Raw genomic sequence first — 23073 nt, 5'->3', positions numbered from 1 at the left:
TGCCCCTCGCACCTTAAACCTATGTCCCCGAGTAACTGACTCTTCCTCCCTGGGAAAAAGCTTCTGACTATCCACTCTGTCCATGCCACTCCTAACTTTGTAAACCTCTATCAGGTCGCCCCTCCACCTCCGTCGTTCCAGTGAAAACAGTCCGAGTTTTTCCAACCTCTCCTCATAGCTAATGCACTCCAGACCAGGCAACATCCTGGTAAACCTCTCCAAAGCCTCCACGTCCTTCTGGTAGTGTGGCAACCAGAATTGCACGCAATATTCTAAGCGTGGCCTAACTAAGGTTCTGTACAGCTGCAACATGACTTGCCAATTTTTATACTCTATGCCCCGACCAATGAAGGCAAGCATGCCGTATGCCTTCTTGACTACCTTATCCACCTGCGTTGCCACTTTCAGTGACCTGTGGACCTGTACGCCCAGATCTCTCTGCCTGTCAATACTCCTGAGGGTTCTGCCATTTACTGTATACCTCCCACCTGCATTAGACCTTCCAAAATGCATTACCTCACGTTTGTCCGGATTAAACTCCATCTGCCATTTCTCCGCCCAAGTCTCCAACCGATCTATATCTTGCTGTATCCTCTGACAATCCTCATCATTATCCGCAACTCCACCAACCTTTGTGTCGTCCGCAAACTTACTAATCAGACCAGCTACATTTTCCTCCAAATCATTTATATATACTACAAACAGCAAAGGTCCCAGCACTGATCCCTGCGGAACACCACTAGTCACATCCCTCCATTCGGAAAAGCGCCCTTCCACTGCTACCCTCTGTCTCCTATGACCGAGCCAGTCCTGTATCCATCTTGCCAGCTCACCTCTGATCCCGTGTGACTTCACCTTTTGTACCAGTCTGCCATGCGGGACCTTGTCAAAGGCTTTACTAAAGTCCACATAGATAACATCCACTGCCCTTCCTTCATCAATCATCTTCGTCACTTCCTCAAAAAACTCAATCAAATTAGTAAGACACGACCTCCCCTACACAAAACCATGCTGTCTCTCGCTAATAAGTTCGTTTGTTTCCAAATGGGAGTAAATCCTGTCCCGAAGAATCCTCTCTAATAGTTTCCCTACCACTGACGTAAGGCTCACCGGCCTATAATTTCCTGGATTATCCTTGCCATCCTTCTTAAACAAAGGAACAACATTGGCTATTCTCCAGTCCTCTGGGACCTCACCTGTAGCCAATGAGGTTGCAAAGATTTCTGTCAAGGCCCCAGCAATTTCTTCCCTTGCCTCCCTCAGTATTCGAGGGTAGATCCCATCAGGCCCTGGGGACTTATCTACCTTCATGCTTTGCAAGACACCCAACACCTCCTCCTTTTTGATAATGAGATGACCGAGACTATCTGCACTCCCTTCCCTCGGCTCATCATCCACCAAGTCCTTCTCTTTGGTGAATACTGATGCAAAGTACTCATTTAGCACCTCGACCATTTCCTCTGGCTCCACACATAGATTCCCATCTCTGTCCTTGAGTGGGCAAACCCTTTCCCTGGTTACCTTCTTGCTCTTTATATATGTATAAAAAGCCTTGGGATTTTGCTTAATCCTGTTTGCCAATGACTTTTCATGACCCCTTTTAGCCCTCCTAACTCCTTGCTTAAGTTCCTTCCTACTGTCTTTATATTCCTCAAGTGCTTCGTCTGTCCCTAGCTTTCCAGCCCTAACAAATGCTTCCTTTTTCTTTTTGACTAGGCTCACAATATCCCGTGTTATCCAAGCTTCCCGAAACTTGCCAAACTTGTCTTTCTTCCTCACAGGAACATGCTGGTCCTGGATTCTAATCAGCTGACGTTTGAAAGACTCCCACATGTCAGATGTTGATTTACCCTCAAACAGCCGCCCCCCAATCTAAATTCTTCAGTTCCTGCCTAATATTGTTATAATTAGCCTTCCCCCAATTTAGCACCTTCACCCGAGGACTACTCTTATCCTTATCCACAAGTATCTTAAAACTTATGGAATTATGGTCACTGCTCCCGAAATGCTCCCCCACTGAAACTTCGACCACCTGGCCGGGCTCATTCCCCAATACCAGGTCCAGAATGGCCCCATCCCTAGTTGGACTATCTACATACTGTTTCAAGAAGCCCTCCTGGATGCTCCTCACAAATTCTGCCCCATCCAAGCCCCTATCACTAAGTGAGTCCCAGTCAATATCGGGGAAGTTAAAATCACCCACCACTACAACCCTGTTACCTTTACATCTTTCCAAAATCTGTCTACATATCTGCTCCTCTACCTCCCGCTGGCTGTTGGGAGGCCTGTAGTAAACCCCCAACATCGTGACTGCACCCTTCCTATTCCTGAGCTCCACCCATATTGCCTCGCTGCATGACCTCTCTGAGGTGTCCTCCCGCAGTACAGCTGTGATATTCTCTTTAACCAGTAATGCAACTCCCCCACCCCTTTTACATCCCCCTCTATCCCGCCTGAAGCTTCTAAAGCCTGGCACATTTAGCTGACAATCCTGCCCTTCCCTCAACCAAGTCTCTGTAATAGCAACAACATCATATTTCCAAGTACTAATCCAAGCTCTAAGTTCATCTGCCTTACCTGTTATACTTCTCGCATTGAAACAAATGCACTTCAGACCACCAGTCCCGCTGTGCTCAGCAACATCTCCCTGCCTGCTCTTCCTCTTAGTCCTACTGGCCTTATTTACTCGTTCCCCCTCATTTATTTCACTTGCGTCCTACTGCTCTGGTTCCCACCCCCCTGCCACACTAGTTTAAACCCTCCTGAGTGACGCTCGCAAACCTTGCAGCCAGGATATTAGTGCCCCTCCAGTTTAGATGCAACCCGTCCTTCTTGTACAGGTCCCATCTGTCCCTGAAGAGAGCCCAATGGTCCAGATATCTGAAACCCTCCCTTCTACACCAACTGCTCAGCTGTAGAGGGAGCTTTACTCTGTATCTAACCCCGTGTTGTACCTGCCCTGGGAGTGTTTGATGGGAACAGTGTAGAGGGAGCTTTACTCTGTATCTAACCCCGTTTTTTTTTTGTATGTCGAGGGGGCCTTTATTCCTCAGGCCCCCTTTATGTACATATTTACATTTTTTAAATGTAATCTCCTTTTGTATTTGTTTAGCTTTCCAACAATGGTCCCAGCTCCATCAGTCACTCTATCCTGCACGTGACCTGCCCGATTAAGTTTCAGAATGGGTGGCTGCTCTATGTCACCAATTACGAATCAGATGTTCCCCTCCTGAATTGTACAGCGAGCAGCCCCCTCAACGCTCTCCATCTGAAGGTAAGAGGAAGACTGGTCAGTACCGCCTTGCTTGTTCTCTCTCAGACACTGACTCACCTCCTCTGTATTTCCAGCAATTTATGTTTTTCATTCAGATTTGCCAGTTTTCTGTTTACCGATTTTTATGTATATATTTTTTGAAGTTTGATGACACCACAAAGCCTGAGAGCAGTTGTTGGGATTGAAGTCTGACTCCCTGTTTGAGCTGACTTTCATGTGATCTGTAAGTCACACTGTTGAGTCATGTGCCCATGCTGCACTCTCTCACTCACCCCTGACAGTATCTTTGGAAACGGCGCACAGGTTGGGTTCCAATAGTGATGGGAGCAGGGTGAGGGGGGGTTGAGATGTAAGTGGGCAGTGTGCCACCAATGGAAGTGCAAGACCAGCTGCGGGCATCAAAAGGATGCTGATGCCCGCCAGCAGAGTGGGCCATTGAGGCAGATGATCGAGTCAGAGCTGCTGGCGTGACTCGGAGAATGGCTTCAGGCTTAAGGTGAAGGAAATTTCAACGCATCTCGTACTTGATGTTGGACAATAGAGTATAGCGACATTGATGCTTGTAGTTCAGAGTAATCTGTTCATGACGAATGGGAAGCAGCAATGAGAGAGGCTTCAGATTCAGCAGTGTGGGCCTGGGGACAGAAACTATTGGAGATGTACTGGAGCTCTTAGATCAACAATGAGTGGAAACCATGAGAACTGTGAAGGGGAATGGAGCAGTCAGTGGTGTCAAAGGTAGCCGAGAGGTCAAGAATAGGACCAGGTAATGCAGAGGTTATAGAAAAAGAGGAACTTAGAAAAATCATCATCACTAGAGAAAAAGTACTGAGCAAACTATCGGGGTTGAAGGCAGACAAGTCCCCAGGGCCTGATGGCCTACATCCTAGGGTCTTAAAGGAAGTGGCAGCGAAGATAGTGGATCCATTGGTTATCATATTCCAAAATTCCCTGGATGCGGGAAAGGTTCCAGTGGATTGGAAAAAAGCTAATGTTACGCCCTTATTCAAAAAGGGAGGGAGGCAGAAAATAGGAAACTATAGACCAGTTAGTTTAACATCTGACGTTGGGAAATTGTTAGAATCCATTATTAAGGAAGTAATAACAGGACATTTAGAAAGTCAGAACGCAATCCATCAGAGTCAGTATGGTTTTATGCAGGGTAAATTGTGTTTGAATAATTTGTTAGAGTTCTTCGAAGCTATAACAAGAAAAGTGGATAATGGGGATCCTGTAGATGTAGTATATCTGGACTTCCAGAAGGCATTTGATAAGGTGCTGCACAAAAGGTTAATACACAAGGTAAGATCACATGGGGTTAGGGGCAATTTATTAGCTTGGATAGAAGATTGGCTAATCAACAGAAAACAGAGAGTCGGGATAAATGGGTCTTTTTCTGGTTGACAAGATGTAACTAGTGGAGTGCCACAGGGTTCAGTCCTCGGGCCCCAACTATTTACAATCTATATGAATGACTTGGATGCAGGGATAGAAGGTATTATAAGCCAAATTTGCAGATGATACTAAAATAGGCGGGATAATAAGTTGCAATAAAGAAATAAGAAATTTATAAATGGATATGGATAGATTAGGTGAATGGGACAAAAATTGGCAGATGGATTTTAACGTGAATAAATGTGAGGTTATCCATTTTGGTCGGAAGAATAGAAAGGCAAGTTATTATCTAAATGGAGAGAAACTTCAGAGTGCTTTGGTGCAGAGGGATCTGGGTGTCCTCGTGCATGAATTGCAGAAAGCGAGTATGCAGGTACAGCAGGTGATAAGGAAGGCAAATGGAATTTTGGCATTAATTGCTAAAGGAATAGAATATAAAAGTAGGGAAGTGTTGCTGCAACTGTACAAGGCATTGGGGAGACTGCATCTGGAGTATTGTGTACAGTTTTAGTCCCCTTACTTGAGAAGGGATGTAGTTGCATTGGAGGCAGTTCAGAGGAGGTTCACTAAATTGATTCCAGAGATGAGGTGTTTGTCTTATGAAGAGAGATTGAGCAGTTTAGGCCTTTACTCTCTATAGAGTTTAGAAGGCGGGGCTAAAGTGTGGTGAGTCGAAGAGACTTAGTAGTTGGCAGGAAAAAAGACAGAGGCGCAAGGGGAGAGCCAACTGTGTAACAGCCCCGACAAACAAATTTCTCTGCAGCACCTGTGGAAGAGCCTGTCACTCTAGAATTGGCCTTTATAGCCACTCCAGGCGCTGCTTCACAAACCACTGACCACCTCCAGGCACTTACCCATTGTCTCTCGAGATAAGGAGGCCAAAGAGAAGAGTTTAGAAGAATGAGAGGAGATCTAATTGAGGTATATAAGATGATTAAGGGGATTGACAAAGTAGATGTAGAGAGGATGTTTCCTCTTGTGGGGCAATCTAGAATGAGAGGTCATAGTTTTAGGATAAGGGGTAGCAGATTTAAAACAGAGATGAGGAGAAATTACTTCTCTCAAAGAGTCATGAGTCTGTGGAATTCACTACCCAGAGTGCAGTGGATGCCGGGACATTGGGTAAATTTAAGGAGGAGATAGACAGATTTTAAATTAGTAATGGTTTGAAGGGTTATGGAGAACGGGCAGGAAAGTGGAGTTGAGGCCAAGATGAGATCAGCCATGATTGTATTGAATGGCGGAGCAGGCTCGAGGGGCTGAATTGCCTACTCCTGCTCCTAGTTCTTATGTTCTAAGTGACAGTGGGTCACATCAGGGCCTAATAGGATGTCTCTGTCATGGGAGGATTGGAACTGGACTGAGAGTGGGGGTAGGATAGGGCAAACATGAACAGCAAGGGCCAAGAAGCTTGGAGGAAAAGCCAGCGGGAGAGTTTGGATTGCTCCTCTAAGCTGTGTCAATGTTAGTTTTCCACCTGGTTTCTGTGACGGGCGAGAGGAGATCCAGATTCGAGAGTGTAGTGTCGACGATGTGGCTTGTGCCCAGGGAGCCAGTTTGAGTTTGATTGCTTATTCTAAAATGTTAATGGAGCGGATAATTGAATTTGAGAATGACCTGACCTCGGGGGTCGCTGCTCCTCCATGTCACAAGATGAGTCACATGACCAGTGCTCCTCTTCATTAACGTTTGTGTAAAACCCACGAGGTCAGTAACACTGAATGGAAGTGACAACTATGACAGAAGTCTGAGAAATGCTGCAATAAATTGTATGTTCATTCAGAATCCATCGCTCCCAATCCTCTGCACAAACCTCTCGATAAAATGGCTGCCAACCAAGCTCTTTCATTTCAAAAGACAACTTCACTATGTAGAGTGCCGTGGTTAGCACCTTATTAAATGTGCAGTCAGATCCTCTCAACACTCCAAGCAGCTGCATGTCCGGGAACATTACAAGCCCCAGGCTTCAGTTTTCTCTCCCTTCTGTCATCTTGTTTTTACATTGCCAGAGTAAAACCAAAGCCTGCAAAAGAATGAAATGACAGCCTGAACTGACCAGTTGACATGCTTGAGAACCCAGCTGTGTGCTGCAAGATGATGTGGGCAATGAGTTCAGAGTGGCACAGTGGTGGCACTGTACATTTACCAGCACTGACTCTGTCTGGGTGCCTTCAGTTGATGCACAGGCCTGCACACCAGCTTCCTGAACAGGATGTCGGGCACAATACATATCCAGATGGTGCCCTGAGCTCTGACCCACAAAACGCTGTTATTCTGTGGGGAGCAGAAATCCAAATGACTTTATCGGGCTACATCTTGTGTAAGACCGACATCACACAGAAGCCCCTGTGTGAAATTCCTTGTGTTTCCAGAGACAGCAGCCCCTTGGGAGGATGTTTGTCCTGTGCAGTGGCTTTTAAAGGGAGATAGTTCGAGTCTAGCACAAGCAGTGCTTGTGTGATGAGGCTCAGTGCAGGCTAGCTCAGGAAACCCCCTCAGTGCTGTAAGATGGCAAAGTTCTGCGGTTTCCCAGTTGACTCGAGTGTCCAGATGTCCTGCCGCACCTACCCCCTCCCCAGTGTAGTACTGAGTCAAGCACACCAAACCCTCCCTGGCCTATGTTGAGGTAGGGTGCTGGTAGGGTTTGCTACATTTGCCCTCAGTGTCCCTGGGTTTGGGAGGGAGGAGTGTTCAAACTGCCTGGATTACTACCCTGCTGGACAACATTCAGGCTTGAGCTGATAATTGACAAGTTACATTCGTGCCACATGAGTGCCATGAGACGCTGTGGGCCATCATCAGCATCAGAATTGTACTCAACCACAATCTGTAACCTCATGGCCCAGTATATCCCCCACTCTACCATTACCATCAAGCCGGGGGGATCAACCCTGGTTCAATGAAGAGTGCAGGAGGGCATGCCAGGAGCAGCACCAGGCATACCTAAAAATGAGGTGTCAACCTGGTGAAGCTACAACACAGGACTATCTGCATGCCAAACTGCGTAAACAGCATGCGATAGACAGAGCTAAGCGATCCCATAACCAACGGATCAGATCTAAGCTCTGCAGTCCTGCCACATCCAGCCGTGAATGGTGGTGGACAATTAAACAACTAACTGGAGGAGGTGGCTCCACAAATATCCCCATCCTCAATGATGGGGGAGCCCAGCACATCAGTGCAAAAGATAAGGCAGAAGCATTTGCAACAATCTTCAGCCAGAAGTCCCAAGTTGATGATCCATCTCGGCCTCCTCCTGCAGTCCCCAGCATCACAGATGCCAGTCTTCAGCCAATTTGATTCACTCTGCGTGATATCAAGAAACGACTGAAGGCACTGGATACTGCAAAAGCTATGGGCCCTGACAATATTCCGGCAATAGTACTGAAGACCTGTGCTCCAGAACTTGCCGCGCCCCTAGCCAAGCTGTTCCAGTACAGCTACAACACTGGCATCTACCCTGCAATGTGGAAAATTGCCCAGGTATGTCCTGTACACAAAAAGCAGGACAAGTCCAACCCGGCCAATTACCGCCCCATCAGCCTACTCTCAATCATCAGTAAAGTGATAGAAGGGGTCGTCAACGAAAGAGCTGAAGTCCAGAGGTGAGGTGAGAGTGACTGTCCTTGACATCAAGGCAGCATTTGACAGAGTATGGCATCAAGGAGCCCTAATAAAACTCAAGTAAAATTGGAATCAGGGAAAGCTCTCTGCTGGCTGGAGCCATACCTAGCGCAAAGGAAGATGGTTGTGGTTGTTGGAGGTCAATCATCTCAGTCCCAGGACATCACTGCAGGAGTTCCTCAGGGTAGTGTCCTTGGCCCAACCATCCTCAGATGCTTCAGCAATGACCTTCCTTCAATCATAAGGTCAGAAGTGGGGATGTTCGCTGATGATTGCACAATGTTCAGTACCATTCGTGACTCCTCAGATACTGAAGCAGTCCGTGTCGAAATGCAGCAAGACCTGGACAACATCCAGGCTTGAGCTGATAAGTGGCAAGTAACATTCGCGCCACACAAATGCCAGACAATGGCCATCTCAGACATGAGAGAATCTAACCATTTCCCCTTGATGTTCAGTGGCAATACGATCACTGAATCCCCCACTATCAACATCCTAGGGGCTACCATTGACCAGAAACTGAACTGGAGTAGCCATATAAATACCGTGGCTACAAGAGCAGGTCAGAGGCTAGGAATCCTGCGGCGAGTAACTCACCTCCTGACTCCCCAAAGCCTGTCCACCATCTGCAAGGCACAAGTCAGGAGTGTGATGGAATACTCTCCACTTGCCTGGATGGGTGCAGCTACAACAACACTCAAGAAGTTCGACACCATCCAGGACAAAGCAGCCCGCTCGATTGGCACCCCATCTACAAACATTCACTCCCTCCACCACCGATGCACAGTGGCAGCAGTGTGTACCATCTACAAGATGCACTGCAGCAACTCGCCAAGGCCCCTTAGACAGCACCTTCCAAACCCACAACGAACACATAGAAGGACAAGGGCAGCAGACACATGGGGAATACCACCACCTGCAAGTTCCCCTCCAAGTTACACACCATCCTGACTTGGAAATATATCGCCGTTCCTTCACTGTCACTGGGTCAAGATCCTGGAACTCCCTTCCTAACAGCACTGTGGGTGTACCTACACCCCAAGGACTGCAACTATTCAAGAAGGCAGCTCACCACCACCTTCTCAAGGGCAATTAGGGATGGACAATAAATGCTGGCCTAGCTAGTGATGGTAACATCCCATGAATGAATTTAAAAAAATTGAAGCTCCCTCTGCAGTGCCCCATTAAACACTCTCAGTCTCAGAGTAGAAAAGAGAGTGACTGAGCCTCAGTCCCCTAGATTGACATGAGATGGGAATAGAGCAGTGGTTTGTATCTGTCTGATAACTTTTCAGGGTAGATCCTGATGGGGCTGAGCTTCACTTCCTGTAACGCCCTGGAGTTCAATGTCAGTATTAGTTGCTTTAGTAGACATGTTGAATGAGTGTCTGCTAGCAGCAGTGGTGGTTCCCCTGCTTCGTGCCTTTGCCTTGCCCCACTTAATGAACTGCCCCTTGTCCTCCTCATTGTGCGGTTTCTCTCCTCCTGCCTCCCGCTGAATCCGGCGATGCCAAATCTTTCAATAGTCGATTCAAAATTCCTCGTGCTTCCTCTCTTTCCTAACGCCTCCCCCCATAGAATGTGCTGAACATCTTCCTATAATTTCTCAGCTGCAGTCCAGAAAGGAGATAGTCTACCATGTCAGTGTGGCAACCTCGGCAGGCTCCGTCATGTAACCTGTTTCCCCCACCCCTGCTCCACCAAACAGTTCCTGCTGTCCCACCTGGTTATGATGTTGGCACTGGTCTGTGGAGAACACTGACCCCTGCAGGCCCTGATTGGTACTGATACTCAATGGAGCCTTGCCTCAACTTGACCTTGGAGAACAGATAATCTGTTGAAAAGACTGAAAAAAGCACAGAGAATCGAAAGGTGGCTGAGGATTGGAGGCCCCCCTCAAGACACTGGGCCCCACACTGGTTGTGTGATCAGTGAGCCAAGCGGTCAGTGCCCATCATGTTCTAATCTGTAATAGAGGACTCTTCGTAAATGAGGGAAAGTTTGGATTCTGCCTTCAGGCAGTCATGCAGTGTACTGAGGTGTAGTTCCCTCTCTCTCTCAGTCCTTTTTCTACTCTGCCTGTTGGGGAGGTGTGAAGTTAAGCAACAGTGAGGGAGGGATGGTGGCTGTAACATCAGGGCCACCTGGTGGTTACTGATGGCACAGACATGATGCTTCCCAGATCCGTGTGGGAAGTGAGAATGGGGGAAAACACCGGGTTCTCAGTTGGAAATGGGAAGGGTTGAAATAGGAATTGGGAATGTGACTGAACACTGGACCGAGGTTGAACTCAGCAGTGAGAAGTGTGTGGAGTACACAAGCAGGGCAGTGTGGATTCAGGAAGCCAATCTGCTTGGAGTGGCTGCTGGACGTGAGACTGCAACCATCAGTCGCGTGTCCCCGGCTCTCAGTACTGGACTCAGTATCCCACCTCTCCCTCTCCTCCAACAGCCTCCCTTGTCTTCTAACACTTCCTGTACTTTCCCCCCCCCCCCACTCCTTTAGCTGCAGAACCCACCAGTGGAGCCGGCCCTGATGTTGACCACAAATTCAGAGGAGCTGGAACATTCTATTCGCCGTCGGGAAGCGTCGTGGGAGCGACTGAAGGAGCCTGAGAGCCTGGTGAGTGATTGCGAGACGGAGAGAGAATGTCTACTGTTCTGGTTTTATGTGCCAGTATTGACAGGAATAAGAGGAGAGTGGAGTGATTAGGACCATACCACACACTGAAATGAGGGAAAGAAGGGGACTCAGCGTCTCATTTATACCCCCCCCCCCCCTCCTCCTAATCCCTCATGTGGTACATGCTCAGGCTCTGGGTTTTTCTACCAGTTGCTGTATTTCACTGTGAATTTATAAGTGGGAGGGGCTTTGAATGTTTTGGGTGTTGATTTGTGACTGTGGGAGCTGCAGGTAATCAAATCTTGGTGTGAATGGAGCAAGTGTCCCAGTGAGGAGGGGGTTGCGGTGGTGGGTGGGGGGGGGGGGGGGGGGCGGTTAAGATCCTGTAAACACACATTACATCAGGTCCCCACACTCACTAGGGCCACATTGCACTGAAATGTGAAGGTGACTGAGGTGGAGGTGGACTTTATAACTTACCCTCTTAACACATTGACATCTTTAGAATCAGCAACCAGAACCTCCCTGTTCCAGCTGTGTATAAAACCGAGATGGCAGCTCAGGCCTCACTCTAACTGAGGACCAGTCGGAACTTCTCCCCATTTCTCCTCTTGCCCACCCCTCCTCTCCCAAGCTAAAAGCTTTGGGAAAGGCATCAAAAACCTGACACAGATCGCAAAGGCCTGGATTCCATCCCTCGTCTGTGCTGCGTTTGCTCATCTCAGAAGGGCTGCTCGGTGGGTGTGGCAGCAGATAAGGGGCCTACAATTGACTCTTATGCCCCTGATCGCTCTTCCACAACCCCTGGGAAGTGGGGGCGGCAGGACAAGCTGGGCCTGGATCAAATCTGGCTTTGATGTCCCAGAAGCCCAACATCCTGATGCTCATGGTCTCAGCTCATGGATGGAGCAAGACCCTTTGGAAAGGTACAGGCAGGTGCCCTGTGTACCCCAGCAAGGAGTGGGGGGACTTCAGGAGACGAGTGGAGAGAAATGGTCAAAAGAGGCCATAGCTGGATGGGCTACGGGGTTAGAGCAGGGAAATTGGACTCTCTGGATCACTCTACGGAGAGCCTGCATGGACTTCTGTGCTGTAATGACTCTATGACTCTGATTCGTTGGGGATTCTGTCAAACTCTGGCGTTGCACTTGGCAGACGGTGGTGACCCTGCTGTCAAATCCCTCCCACAAATGGAATGATTCAGCGACTCAAAGGAAAGTTCAACCTGGACACCCAGCTCTAACTCACCACCACCTCTCTCGACTCCTCCACTGTTGCTAAATTATCAGACTGCTTATCCGACATCCAGTACTGGATGAGCAGAAACTTCCGCCAATTAAATATATGGGAAGCCATTGTTATTGGTTCCCGCTCCAAATTCCGTTCCCTAGGTACCGACTCCATCCCTCTCCCCAGAAACAGCCTGACACTGATGCAGACTGTTCGTGACCTCATATTTGACCGCGATGAGCTTTCAACCTCAGATCCGTGCCGTCACAAAGATCGCCTATTTCCACCTCTAACATCGCCCGACTCTGCTTCTGTCTCAGCTCATCTGCTGAAACTCTCATCCATGCCTCTGTTACCTCTACACTTGACTATTCTAACTCACCCCTGACTGGTCTCCCACATTCTACCCTCCATAAACTTGAGGTCATCCAGAACTTTGCTGCCCGTATGCTTAATTCATACCAACTCCAGTTCTCCTATCACCCACTTGCTCGCTGACCGACATTGGCTCCCAGTTAGACAACGCCTCCATTTTTAAAAAAAATTCTCATCCTTATTTTCGAAATCTCTCCATGGCCTCACTCCTCCCTATCTCTGTAATCTCCTCCAGCCCCCACAACCCGCCGAGATATCTGCACTCATCTAATTCTGACCTCTTGAACATCCCCGATTTTAATCACTCCACCATTGGTGACCGTGCCTTCAGTTTCCTCGGCCCCAACCTCTGGAATTCCCTCCCTAAACCTCTCCACCTCACTTCCCTCCTTTTAAGACACTCCTTAAAACGTACCTCTTTGACCAAGCTTTTGGTCACCTGACCTAATATCTCCTTATGTAGTGCGGTGTTGAATTTTATTTTATAATGCTCCTGTGAAACGCCTCGGGACATTTTATTACATTAAAGGCGCTATATGAATGCAAGTTGTTGCTGGACATGTCAGAACAGAGAGTCTATTGGTCATATTTGCTAATAGGATATTCAATTGCTACGCTAATGATGCACTGAGTGTTTGGAGAGACTCTGTCCATCCTGTGCCTCTAGGTGGACCCCACCTGTGAAATATTTCACACTTTAATTGGACAACCTAATATTCAGGCAATGGTTGGATTGTTGCAGGGGGCCAAGGGGTCGGAGGTTACTTCTCTGCCCCTTTGTTTACTTTCACAGCTGAATGGAGCTGCCTGCAGGACCTTTATGTGTCTCACTGTCAGTCCTATTGGCTTGAAGGGCAGGCTGATTGCTCTTTGACCTTTTGACATTATTCAGAGTCATCCCAGATAGGGAGCTACATTGATAATGGAACGGGTCCATCCTAAAATGGGTGAATTCCTTATTACAGTACTCAGTCTCAGAGGCTTATCATAATACCGGTAAGGTGGGGATGGGGTGGGAAGGAAGGGAAGAGGTACCCTGGGTCTGGAGCAGGAGGGAGGGAGGGAGGGAAGGGGCGGGGGTTGGGATGGCTGGGTGGTGGTAGGAGGTACCTGGTTCTGGGATGAGGGTGCCTGGTCTGGGTGGGCAGAGAGGAATGACTGTGATCTGAGGTCCTGGAGGAATCTGACAATTTTGTACTTGGATTGGATTCACGCTCCATACAGAGAGGAGATTCCTCGTGTAGGCCCATTCCTCCTCTTCGTTCGTGTCTGCGCCTGGCATTGGGTCCTCCTTCCCCTGGTAAGGGAAGTGTGGAACAATCTCTGGGAGTTATTCCCAGAATTAATCAACAGACACATTCACCTTCCCATTCTTTCATGATTTTTTTTTCCTGATGGATGCACCCACCCGTGAGATACTGGGACACACACACCCAGATGGTCTCAGGTGTAGTGCTGGTCTCTCCTGAGTGAGCTAACCTCAGCTGCAGTGACAGTAAGGGTTATGATTGATCTCAGCGATGGTAGGGAGGTAAATCAGCTAAGGTTCCTGCTCCTGATCACTGTCCAGTGATTCCTGGGTTAGAGAGAGGGGGCGAAATCAGCCAGGGTTCCTGCTCCTGATCACTGTCCAGTGACCCCTGGGTTAGAGAGAGAGGGGGAAATCAGCCAGGGTTCCTGCTCCTGATCCTGGTACAGTGACCCCTGGGTTAGAGAGAGGGGAAATCAGCCAGGGTTCCTGCTCCTGATCACTGTCCAGTGACCCCTGGGTTAGAGATAGTGGGAAATCAGCCAGGGTTCCTGCTCCTGATCACTGTCCAGTGACCCCTGGGTTAGAGAGAGAGAGGGGAAATCAGCCAGGGTTCCTGCTCCTGATCACTGTCCAGTGGCCCCTGGGTTAGAGAGAGGGAGGAATCAGCCAGGGTTCCTGCTCCTGATCACTGTCCTGTGACCCCTGGGTTAGAGAGAGGGGGGAATCAGCCAGGGTTCCTGCTCCTGATCACTATCCTGTGACCCCTGGGTTAGAGAGAGGGGGGAATCAGCCGGGGTTCCTGCTCCTGATCACTGTCCAGTGATCCCTGGGTTAGAGAGAGAGGGGAAATCAGCTCGGGTTCCTGCTCCTGATCACTGTCCAGTGACCCCTGGGTTAGAGAGAGGGGGGAATCAGCCAGGGTTCCTGCTCCTGATCACTATCCTGTGACCCCGGCTGGTAAAATGCACCTGTGTGGGTGTTGGCCGGTGGGGACCAAATCAGGGTTTGGCTCCAATTGCATTGGTTGGTCAAACAGCCTCCCAATAATGTGCCATCTAGATATACGCATGACGAGTCACCCGGGTGAGGTGCCCTGCCCTCAGGAGAGGGGGAGAGGTGGAAAGATGAAGGGGTAACAAATTTCCTGACCTGTTAGGATTCCACATTTGTGATGCGTGTGTGTTATTTCTGTTTCTCGTTCTTGGCATGTCCTGTGCAAACAATAATTGTAAAATAGAACTTCCTTCTGCAGTGAGGCAGAGAGTTCCAGACTTGAACTATCTACACAGGAGCATTTTAAATGTCAGCATTCGATGAGTATTGGCAGCCCATGTATAATGGATGAATCGGGACCACATGGTTCAGTTCCGGGCTTGCATCTGTAACCCTTTGGGTCTAAAAGACTTTTTTCTCCCCCTCCCCTCCCCTCCCCTCCCCTCCCCTCCCCTCCCCTCCCCTCCCCTCCCCTCCCCTCCCCTCCCCTCCCCTCCTCACCGAGCTTCCCTTCCTTCTCACTTCCTCATTGTTAACTTCTGTCCCCTGGGAGTCGAGCCATTCCCAGTTTCTGGAACAACTGATTTCATCAGCTGGAAACTCCAGTGAAGTCACCTTGAAGCTTCCTCTGAATTTGCAGAGAACAGACTTGACTTCCTCACAGGGTCACTGATTCATAGGGACTGAATAAAGACAGTTTCTGTGCTTCTTGTGTGGGAATCTGGGACGTTTCCTGCTGTTTTGGGCTGGAATTTCCGATTCTGTCAATAGTCTGAAGACGAATGTTGCAGTTTAATATTAGAATAGAGAGACCCAACAAGGATATTCCAGCACGGATTTCTTATCCCCACATCTTTTCCCTGTCCCCCAATCGGTTGGTCACATTTTCTAATGAACAGGGTTTCTTCCATTATCTGGTTTTTAAAAAAACCAATAGAGCGAGTGCTGTTGATCTCTGGAGCTAACCCTTGATGCCCTTTCTGATAGATATTGATTTAATTTCTCTTAAAAAGTTCCAGGTGAATCAACTCCCCTCTCTGGGATGCTGCACACTTCTGTTTGTGAGAGAGAAACGTTTCTTAACCACAAACCTTGATTAAGGTTAGAGAATGTCGTGTCCTCTACTCCTATGCTCATTGCCCAGCTTAAGTAATTTTCACCCCACTGATGTCTCATTATTGTGAAGACCTGGATCACACTTCCCTTCAGTCTTGTCTTCAGTGAAAGTAAGTTTAGTTGCCTGGGTCTGTCTTTCTTCACCTCAGTCTCTTCTAAGGTCTCCAGTTGTCCTGGTCAATTTTCTCTGAATCCTTTGATTCGTTGAGGCAAGTGACCAAAACTGCCACCCCTACTTCAGAACTTACCATTGATCCATTAGAGTAATCCTCTTGTAGTCCAATGCCTTTGAGGTGTGCCCCAGTGCCTGAGTTGCCTCCGTAATAACTGCCTCACTTCAAGCAGTGTCTGGTCAATGATATCTCCCCAAGTCAGTTCCTTCATCCTCTGCCCACTGGAATCTCACGCAAGTCCTTTTGTTTTAACACCGTTAACCCTAGAGCATCAACACAGTGATTCCTAATTCAGTAGGTGTCTTCGATCACTAGTGAGTCATGGGATACGTTTTGGTTTTGTTTTCTGGATGTGCTTTAGGGATGTAACCACAACAACAAAGACACAAGGGGCAGCTAAGAATTTGCAGACTATGGTTTTGGAAGTGGATTTTTTCTTTTTGTTCTTCAAAAAATAAATCTGTGCTTGTAGTACCCCCTCCTTGAACCTTCTCGTAGTCTCTCATATTACAGGGGGATGTTTTAATGTTTTAGTTGGCTCTAGTTACTGTATGCCTTGTGGGCTCTGTTTGTCATTGTTACATCCCTACAACATGGCCAGAGAAATGTACGGTTCACACTGACTACGGGCATGTGGAGTGTTCACATAAAACCAAACACCACATGCACCATGACTGGGAACAGTTACAGAACTGATATTATATATAAACAGTATGATTGTTGGCTAAACAGTAATATTAACAGTCCTTACAGTACCTAATGAGGAGACAGAAGGAGCAAGGAGCTGGAGCAGAGAGCTGGAGCAGCCAACAGCAGAATGGCGAACAGTGACCGGGAGCAGTCAGCCAGCGAAAAAAAAGTAAGCAGCAGCAAACCAACCAATAGCGGCTAACCAGCAGCAGCAAACCAACCAATAGCGGCTAACCAGCAGCAGCAAACCAACCAATAGCGGCTAACCGGCAGCAGCAAACCAACCAATAGCGGCTAACCAGCAGCAGCAAACCAACCAATAGCGGCTAACCAGCAGCAGCAAACCAACCAATAGCGGCTAAACAGCAGCAGCAAACCAACCAATGGCAGGCGACCAACCAGCAGCAGCAAGTTAACCAATAGCAGCCAACCAGCAGTAGCAAGGCAACCAATAGCGGCTAACCAGCAGCAGCAAACCAACCAATAGCGGCTAACCAGCAGCAGCAAACCAACCAATGGCAGGCGACCAACCAGCAGCAGCAAGTTAACCAATAGCAGCCAACCAGCAGTAGCAAGGCAACCAATAGCGGCCAACCACTAGCAGCCAACCAGCAGCAGCAAGGCAACCAATAGCGGCCAACCCTCGGCAGCAAGGCAACCAATAGCGGCCAACCCTCGGCAGCAAGGCAACCAATAGCGGCCAACCCTTGGCAGCAAGGCAACCAATAGCGGCCAACCCTTGGCAGCAAGGCAACCAATAGCGGCCAACCCTTGGCAGCAAGGCAACCAATAGCGGCCAACCCTTGGCAGCAAGGCAACCAATAGCGGCCAACCCTTGGCAGCAAGGCAACCAATAGCGGCCAACCCTCAGCAGCAAAGCAACCAATAGCGGCCAACCCCAGCAGCAAAAGCAAGCAATAGAACAGGAAGTTGGAATTTGACAGTGCAATCATGGAAGTCTCGCTGGAGCAAGAGTGCGAGACTTCCATTTAACAGAGAAACTTACTGTAAATGCCGATCTCCTACTCCCGGCCCCATTCTGCTGCTGCTGCCGCCGGTTCTGCTCCAGCTCCGGTAATGCTCGGCTGTAATGCTCTCTGTAACTGCCACCACTCCAGCCCCACTCTTGATGCTACCTCCAATTCTGACCAAGCCGGGAATGGTGGCGGTACAGGCGGGACGTCCCGTAAGTAAGCGTTGCAGCCGTGCCGAATCGGCAGCCGCGGCAGAGTGGTGCCGGGATTGGGAGTTGGGAGGTCGGCATTTATAGTAAGTTTCTCCGTAGTGCGGAAGTCTTGCACCCTTGCTTTTGCTGTGGCAAGACTTCCATAATTCCGCCGTCAAATGCAAAATTCCAGGCAGCCAATCGCATTTTGTGATTCTGTCCAATTTTCCCTGTGGAAATGGACTTGCTTTACTCCTAATATAAATCCTTGGTGCCCAGAATCATCGATATTACCTCCCTCACTATCCTTCTCGGGAGACCAAACTGGACGCAGTACTTCAGTTCAATCTTCGCAGTCGCACCCCCTTTGAATAGTTTCCTTCTTTTGGCTCCTTGCTCCCAATACCAGGAACATGGGAACAAAGATAGCTCCTCGAGGCTGTATACCGCCTCCTGTTTTTAGTGCCATCTATCAAACATGAGACTATTTAAGGAACTCCGGAGATTCATGCAATGAAAGAGTGTGAATAATTGAACGCACTTTTCCCTATTACGTTCACAATTGATATCATTTTGCTGAGAGCTTTGGCGATTCCAACAGTGTTCCCACCGCGCAGCCTGGGTTGGATGTCTTGCCAAGAAAATGATTTTAAAACTGTAGCCATAGCTTCTGCGGGAATGGGATTTTTTCAAAATCAAGTGGTTTGCACAGAGTCGGAATGGAACGATTGAAGAATTCCCATTCGGTTCCGACTGGGGTGAACACACTGAAAGAATGCAACGATCAGTTGTGATATGGATGAAAGCACGATGCTGCTGAGCATCCAGTTGTCCTGAACTGTGGGAGTCGAGCATCCAGTTTAATGAGGAACTTAGTAATATTTACTGGATCAGTAAGATTTGCTGAAGGCACATCTCGGTCAAAAAGCTTTGGGTATTGCTGAAGATTTCAAAATTGTGCCATGAATCTGCTGTGTTTTGGCTGAATTGAGGAGGCTGCCTGCAAACTGCCAAAGTGATGCATTTTTCAAAGAGGCTGCAGACGGTGAGAAAAAGCACAACCTGGTTTGGAGCGTGGAAGCTGTGGATAAATCTCCACGGAAACCCTTGACAACACCTGCAGTCCCAGTGGGAGCAGAAGGCAAAGGGAAGTCTCCCTCTTGTGGCGGGGAGGGGGAAGTGATTCACAATGCAGGTTATAGTTGCCGCAAAATGGCGGCGAGCTGCCAATATCATCAGATGGACATGTATGTGAAGAGTGTCCTAGGAAACAGCAATGCTCGAGAAACTCAGGTGTAACACAGGGAAAAGTGAGATGTTGAGTACAAAATGAGAATCAAGGTTGTTTAAAAAGGCTCCAACTAGCTGTGAGGAAAATGAAGATTGCCGCAGTAGTGAAACTATATCAGCTGAGGATTAGCAGTGGAAAATTCGTATTCAACGCCACAAAATCGCAAGCAAACCCTGAAGTTCTGCCAGTACAGATCTGTTTAAGAGCTTTGTCTGCAGGGGGTGGGGGTGGGGGGTGGTGCGGAGTCATACCTTCCCTGGCTTTTGGGGGGTTGAAGCAGGGTGAATTGACTCAAATTTCGCAATCGAAAAATCTTGCTTAAAAACACAGTGCACTTATCTACCTTGAAAAGTTCCCCTCACTTGAGCCCACATTAAGTAAGAAAACCTTTCTGCGCCAAGCCAGCTTTCCAAGCTCCCCTCTCCCCCGCTGCTGTGATACTGATGTTCAGGAGCTCTCACTGCACTTACTCTCTCTCAACAGCCCTGATCTTGGATTTTGCTCCTTTCCCAGAGCACCTGTTGAGTTGAACTGCCTTTTCTGATGTTTTGGGATTACTTTCCTGGACTCTATTGTGCACCTCTCTGCATTGCTCTTTGACCCTTGGTGACCACCTCGTGACGCATTCTAAAGAGGAGAAGACAACCAAAAATAGAGAAAAGCTGATAAAAGAGAGAAAATGAGGATTTGGGGAGCCATTTTTTTTTCATTGAAGGAGATTGCGAAATACAGTATGGAGAATAAAGTTAAAAATGGGTCAAGTATGAAAGAAACCCGTTGAGAGTGCGCTGCACACTGTAAAGCCAGACTTAGATTGGCACTTTCACACTTGAACAAAGTGGTTTCAGGCATCCACTGTGAAATAGCCAGTCTCTGGAAATTGTCAGTCAGGAGCTTAGCCTTGCAGAAAGCTTTTGCTGAAGTTCCACATGAAAGGCTTACTGTGAAGCCAGAATGTAGGATGTAGATTAGCAGTTGGCTGAAAGAGGAAGCAGCATGCAGTGGTTAGAGGAGTGACATCAGGCTGGGGAGATGTACTGAGTGGAGCAGTCCGAGGATTGGTGCTGGTACGATTTGATGAAATTCAATGCTGATGAGTACACTGTGGTACATTTTGGAAGGAATTGAACTGTCTAGGAGAGAGTCCAACAAAAATCTGGGAGTGAGGTTAGACTCGACACTAAGTGACCAGTCACTGCAGGCCAGCAATCAAAGTACTCCGAGTGTCTGAGGCCATTTGACTCCAGTTGTACAAGGCTCTGGCCAGACACCAGAGAGAGGTCTGAGGGCCAGAATCATTGCAGAGAGGAGCCGTAGTGCGGAGCCCAAGGGTCAGAGAGACTCTTCAGCCTTCCAAGGACACTAATGAGTAGGAACGCCATCGAGTTAGATAAGCTGTGAAGTGGCAATGAAAAGGTTCAACCTGAGTCATTACCTCAAGGACAAGGGGTCACAGGTAGAAACTGGGAAGAGACAAGTTGAGGTCTGATGCCAAGGAGCACATCACGCAGAGTGACCAATACATGGAATGGGCTCCTGGGACGGGAGGTTAAAACTCTGGAGTCATTCAAGAGTTAGATGGTGTAATGAGGGATCATAGGTTTCAATGACAGAATGAATTAGATGGGCTCAATGGCCTCTCTGCTGTACTGATTTCTGTGCCAGTCTCACTCTGGGTACACCAAAGCCAAGCAATGTGAGACTCCCTTCCAGGAGCCTTCCTTGCACCACTGGGATGCAGTCTAACTCCTGCCTGTGACTGCAGTTCCTGTAATGAACATCCATCAGCTTGCTTTGTCCTGGTTGCTGAAGGACACAGGACAGATCAGAAGCCATGTTTGATTGGAATGGGGTGTGGGGAAATGCTGGGTCTGGAGGATGGGATGTGTCTGGGTGCCACAGGCCTGAACCTGCGCGAGGAAGGGAGTGACCTTTGTATTAACTTCGAACTTGTGACAGCTTGGCAATCGAAAGACTGAGATTGAGTTGAATGTCCTTTTAATGGCTTTATAGTATGAATTCAATAAGGTATCCAAACTTAATGGAAGTCTCATTTTCTATCCATTTTGAAGCAGGAGGAATGTACAGTCCAGAGGAGAGGTGGGTTGGGGACAGTGATAGCTGCCGATGGGAAGTAGAGATCTGATTAGGAGAGGGTAGGGGGTGGGCTCAGGCATCGGGCAGCAGTGGCTGTTGGTAGAGGGAGGATAAGGCAAGGGAAGGAGGGAGTAACAATGACCGTCGTCGCAAGATGTCTACTTGGGTCCTTCTGTTAACTCCTTTCACTGCCCTGCGAGGTGCTGGTGCTGGACTGGCAGCCCTGGCGCTAATCTAATGATACTTCAGCAGTGGAGATTTTGCTTTTGCCAGCGGGGGAGGGTGGGCTGCAGTGTCCCCAGCTGCACTCTCCCTGCAGTCCTCTCCCAATCCCCCTGTAGCCCTGTCAATGGGCTGGCTCTCGGAGGTCAGTTGGATGCACTGTGTGTCAATAGCAAACTGCAGCATTCAGAAAGCTGGGCAATCCTCACTGTTAAGGGGCATCTTACAGGAGGTGGCACATAATTGCCTGGAACAGATTCCTGTTGGTTGCCCAGAGCCTGGCTCCATTGTATTATACAGGGAGAGGCCCAGGTGAGTTTATCTAACCTGGGTGCTGAAGGGCCAGACAACTCTGACTTGCTGCGGAGAGGCCAGCTCAGAGGAACGAGACCTGAAGTAAAGGGGATGGCACTGCATGTTGATGGTGGATTGGCCTGTCACTGGTACCCAGGCAATGGAATTCTGTACATTAATACTTTTTGGGTGGATGGTCAAACAAATGAGTTGGTTCCCAGACGAAGAACAATCGGCAGAGGAGCTTTATATTTTTAAAAAAGCAGTGGTTCAACAAATGCCCTAATGCAGAGCCCCCTGCCAGGCTGGGAGACTGGTAAGTATGTGCCAGCCGCCCCTCCCCCGGTGCCCTTGAACAGAAAGCTCTTGCTCAAGGGTGGGAAGTGAATTTCTGTCTGTGATCAGCAACCATTCCAAGCAGGTCAGGTTTGGTGGAGCCGTGTCCTGCCCTGGGTATTAATCAGCATCTTGCACCCTTTCTCTTGGCAGAACTGCCAGCATGTGGAGTGTCTGAACTTGATTTGCAAGGTCGGCCTGCTGGAGAAGGGGGACAACGTAGTCCTGACAATCAGATCGCGGGTGTGGGCACACACCTTCCTCCAGGTAACGTCTGCTCTGTTGCTGAAATGAGACAGGTGTGGGATTTCATGTTACTGTCAATACATTACCGCGTCCACCATCACCCACTGATACTGAATCCAAGTGGCCCTGTCAGAGCCTAGACAGTTTGACCATGGGGCGAGGGGGCATCGTAGTCGAACACATTGTTGCCACGGGTGGTCAGATGGCCTGGTTGTGAACAGGACGAGGCAATCAGTCGGACATTAACCTTCAACATCTGGGACCTGGGTCGATGAAAGTCTCCTCTCTCTGCGAGGTGAAATGAGTGTGGCCTGTTCAGTCCAGTTCCTAATAGACAGGTCGACAGCACAAAACTGTCCCTAATTAGCAGCTAATTATCAATCTGGCTGTCAGGCTACAGGAAGGTGTGGGGAATGTTCGAAAAGGCCAGTGTTCTAAGGTGGGAGCTGAGGTACATTATTCAGAGAGTGTAGAGGGAGTTTTACTCTGTATCTAACCCCCGTGCAGTACCTGTCCTGGGAGTGTTTGATGGGGACAGTGTAGAGGGAGTTTTACTCTCTATCTAACCCCTGTAATGTACCTGTCCTGGGAGTGTTTGATGGGGACAGTGTAGAGGGAGTTTTACTCTCTATCTAACCCCTGTAATGTACCTGTCCTGGGAGTGTTTGATGGGGACAG

The 23073-nt window shown here is 48.6% G+C and overlaps 1 protein-coding gene across 2 annotated transcripts in view; it reads left to right on the top strand.

Moving 5' to 3' along the window:
• Nucleotides 1-22391, top strand: part of LOC137358727 (integrin alpha-5-like) — a 231295-nt gene extending 208904 nt beyond the window's left edge. The window contains exons 25-28 of one of the 2 annotated variants that reach the window (XM_068024987.1): nucleotides 3113-3274; nucleotides 10799-10915; nucleotides 16808-16913; nucleotides 22303-22391. In XM_068024987.1, coding sequence (XP_067881088.1) covers nucleotides 3113-3274; nucleotides 10799-10915; nucleotides 16808-16885 — 357 coding nt within the window. In that variant the 3' untranslated portion in view covers nucleotides 16886-16913; nucleotides 22303-22391. Of the gene's footprint in view, nucleotides 1-3112; nucleotides 3275-10798; nucleotides 10916-16798; nucleotides 16914-22302 lie in introns of both variants that reach the window. The other variant, XM_068024985.1, reaches the window with a different exon arrangement.
• The last annotated feature ends 682 nt before the right edge of the window (nucleotides 22392-23073 follow it).

The sequence above is a fragment of the Heterodontus francisci genome, chromosome X (assembly GCF_036365525.1).
Source record: "Heterodontus francisci isolate sHetFra1 chromosome X, sHetFra1.hap1, whole genome shotgun sequence".
NCBI lineage: Eukaryota > Metazoa > Chordata > Chondrichthyes > Heterodontiformes > Heterodontidae > Heterodontus > Heterodontus francisci.
The sequence above is the reverse complement of the archived record's forward strand: the minus strand, read 5'-3'. Positions and strand labels throughout refer to the sequence as shown.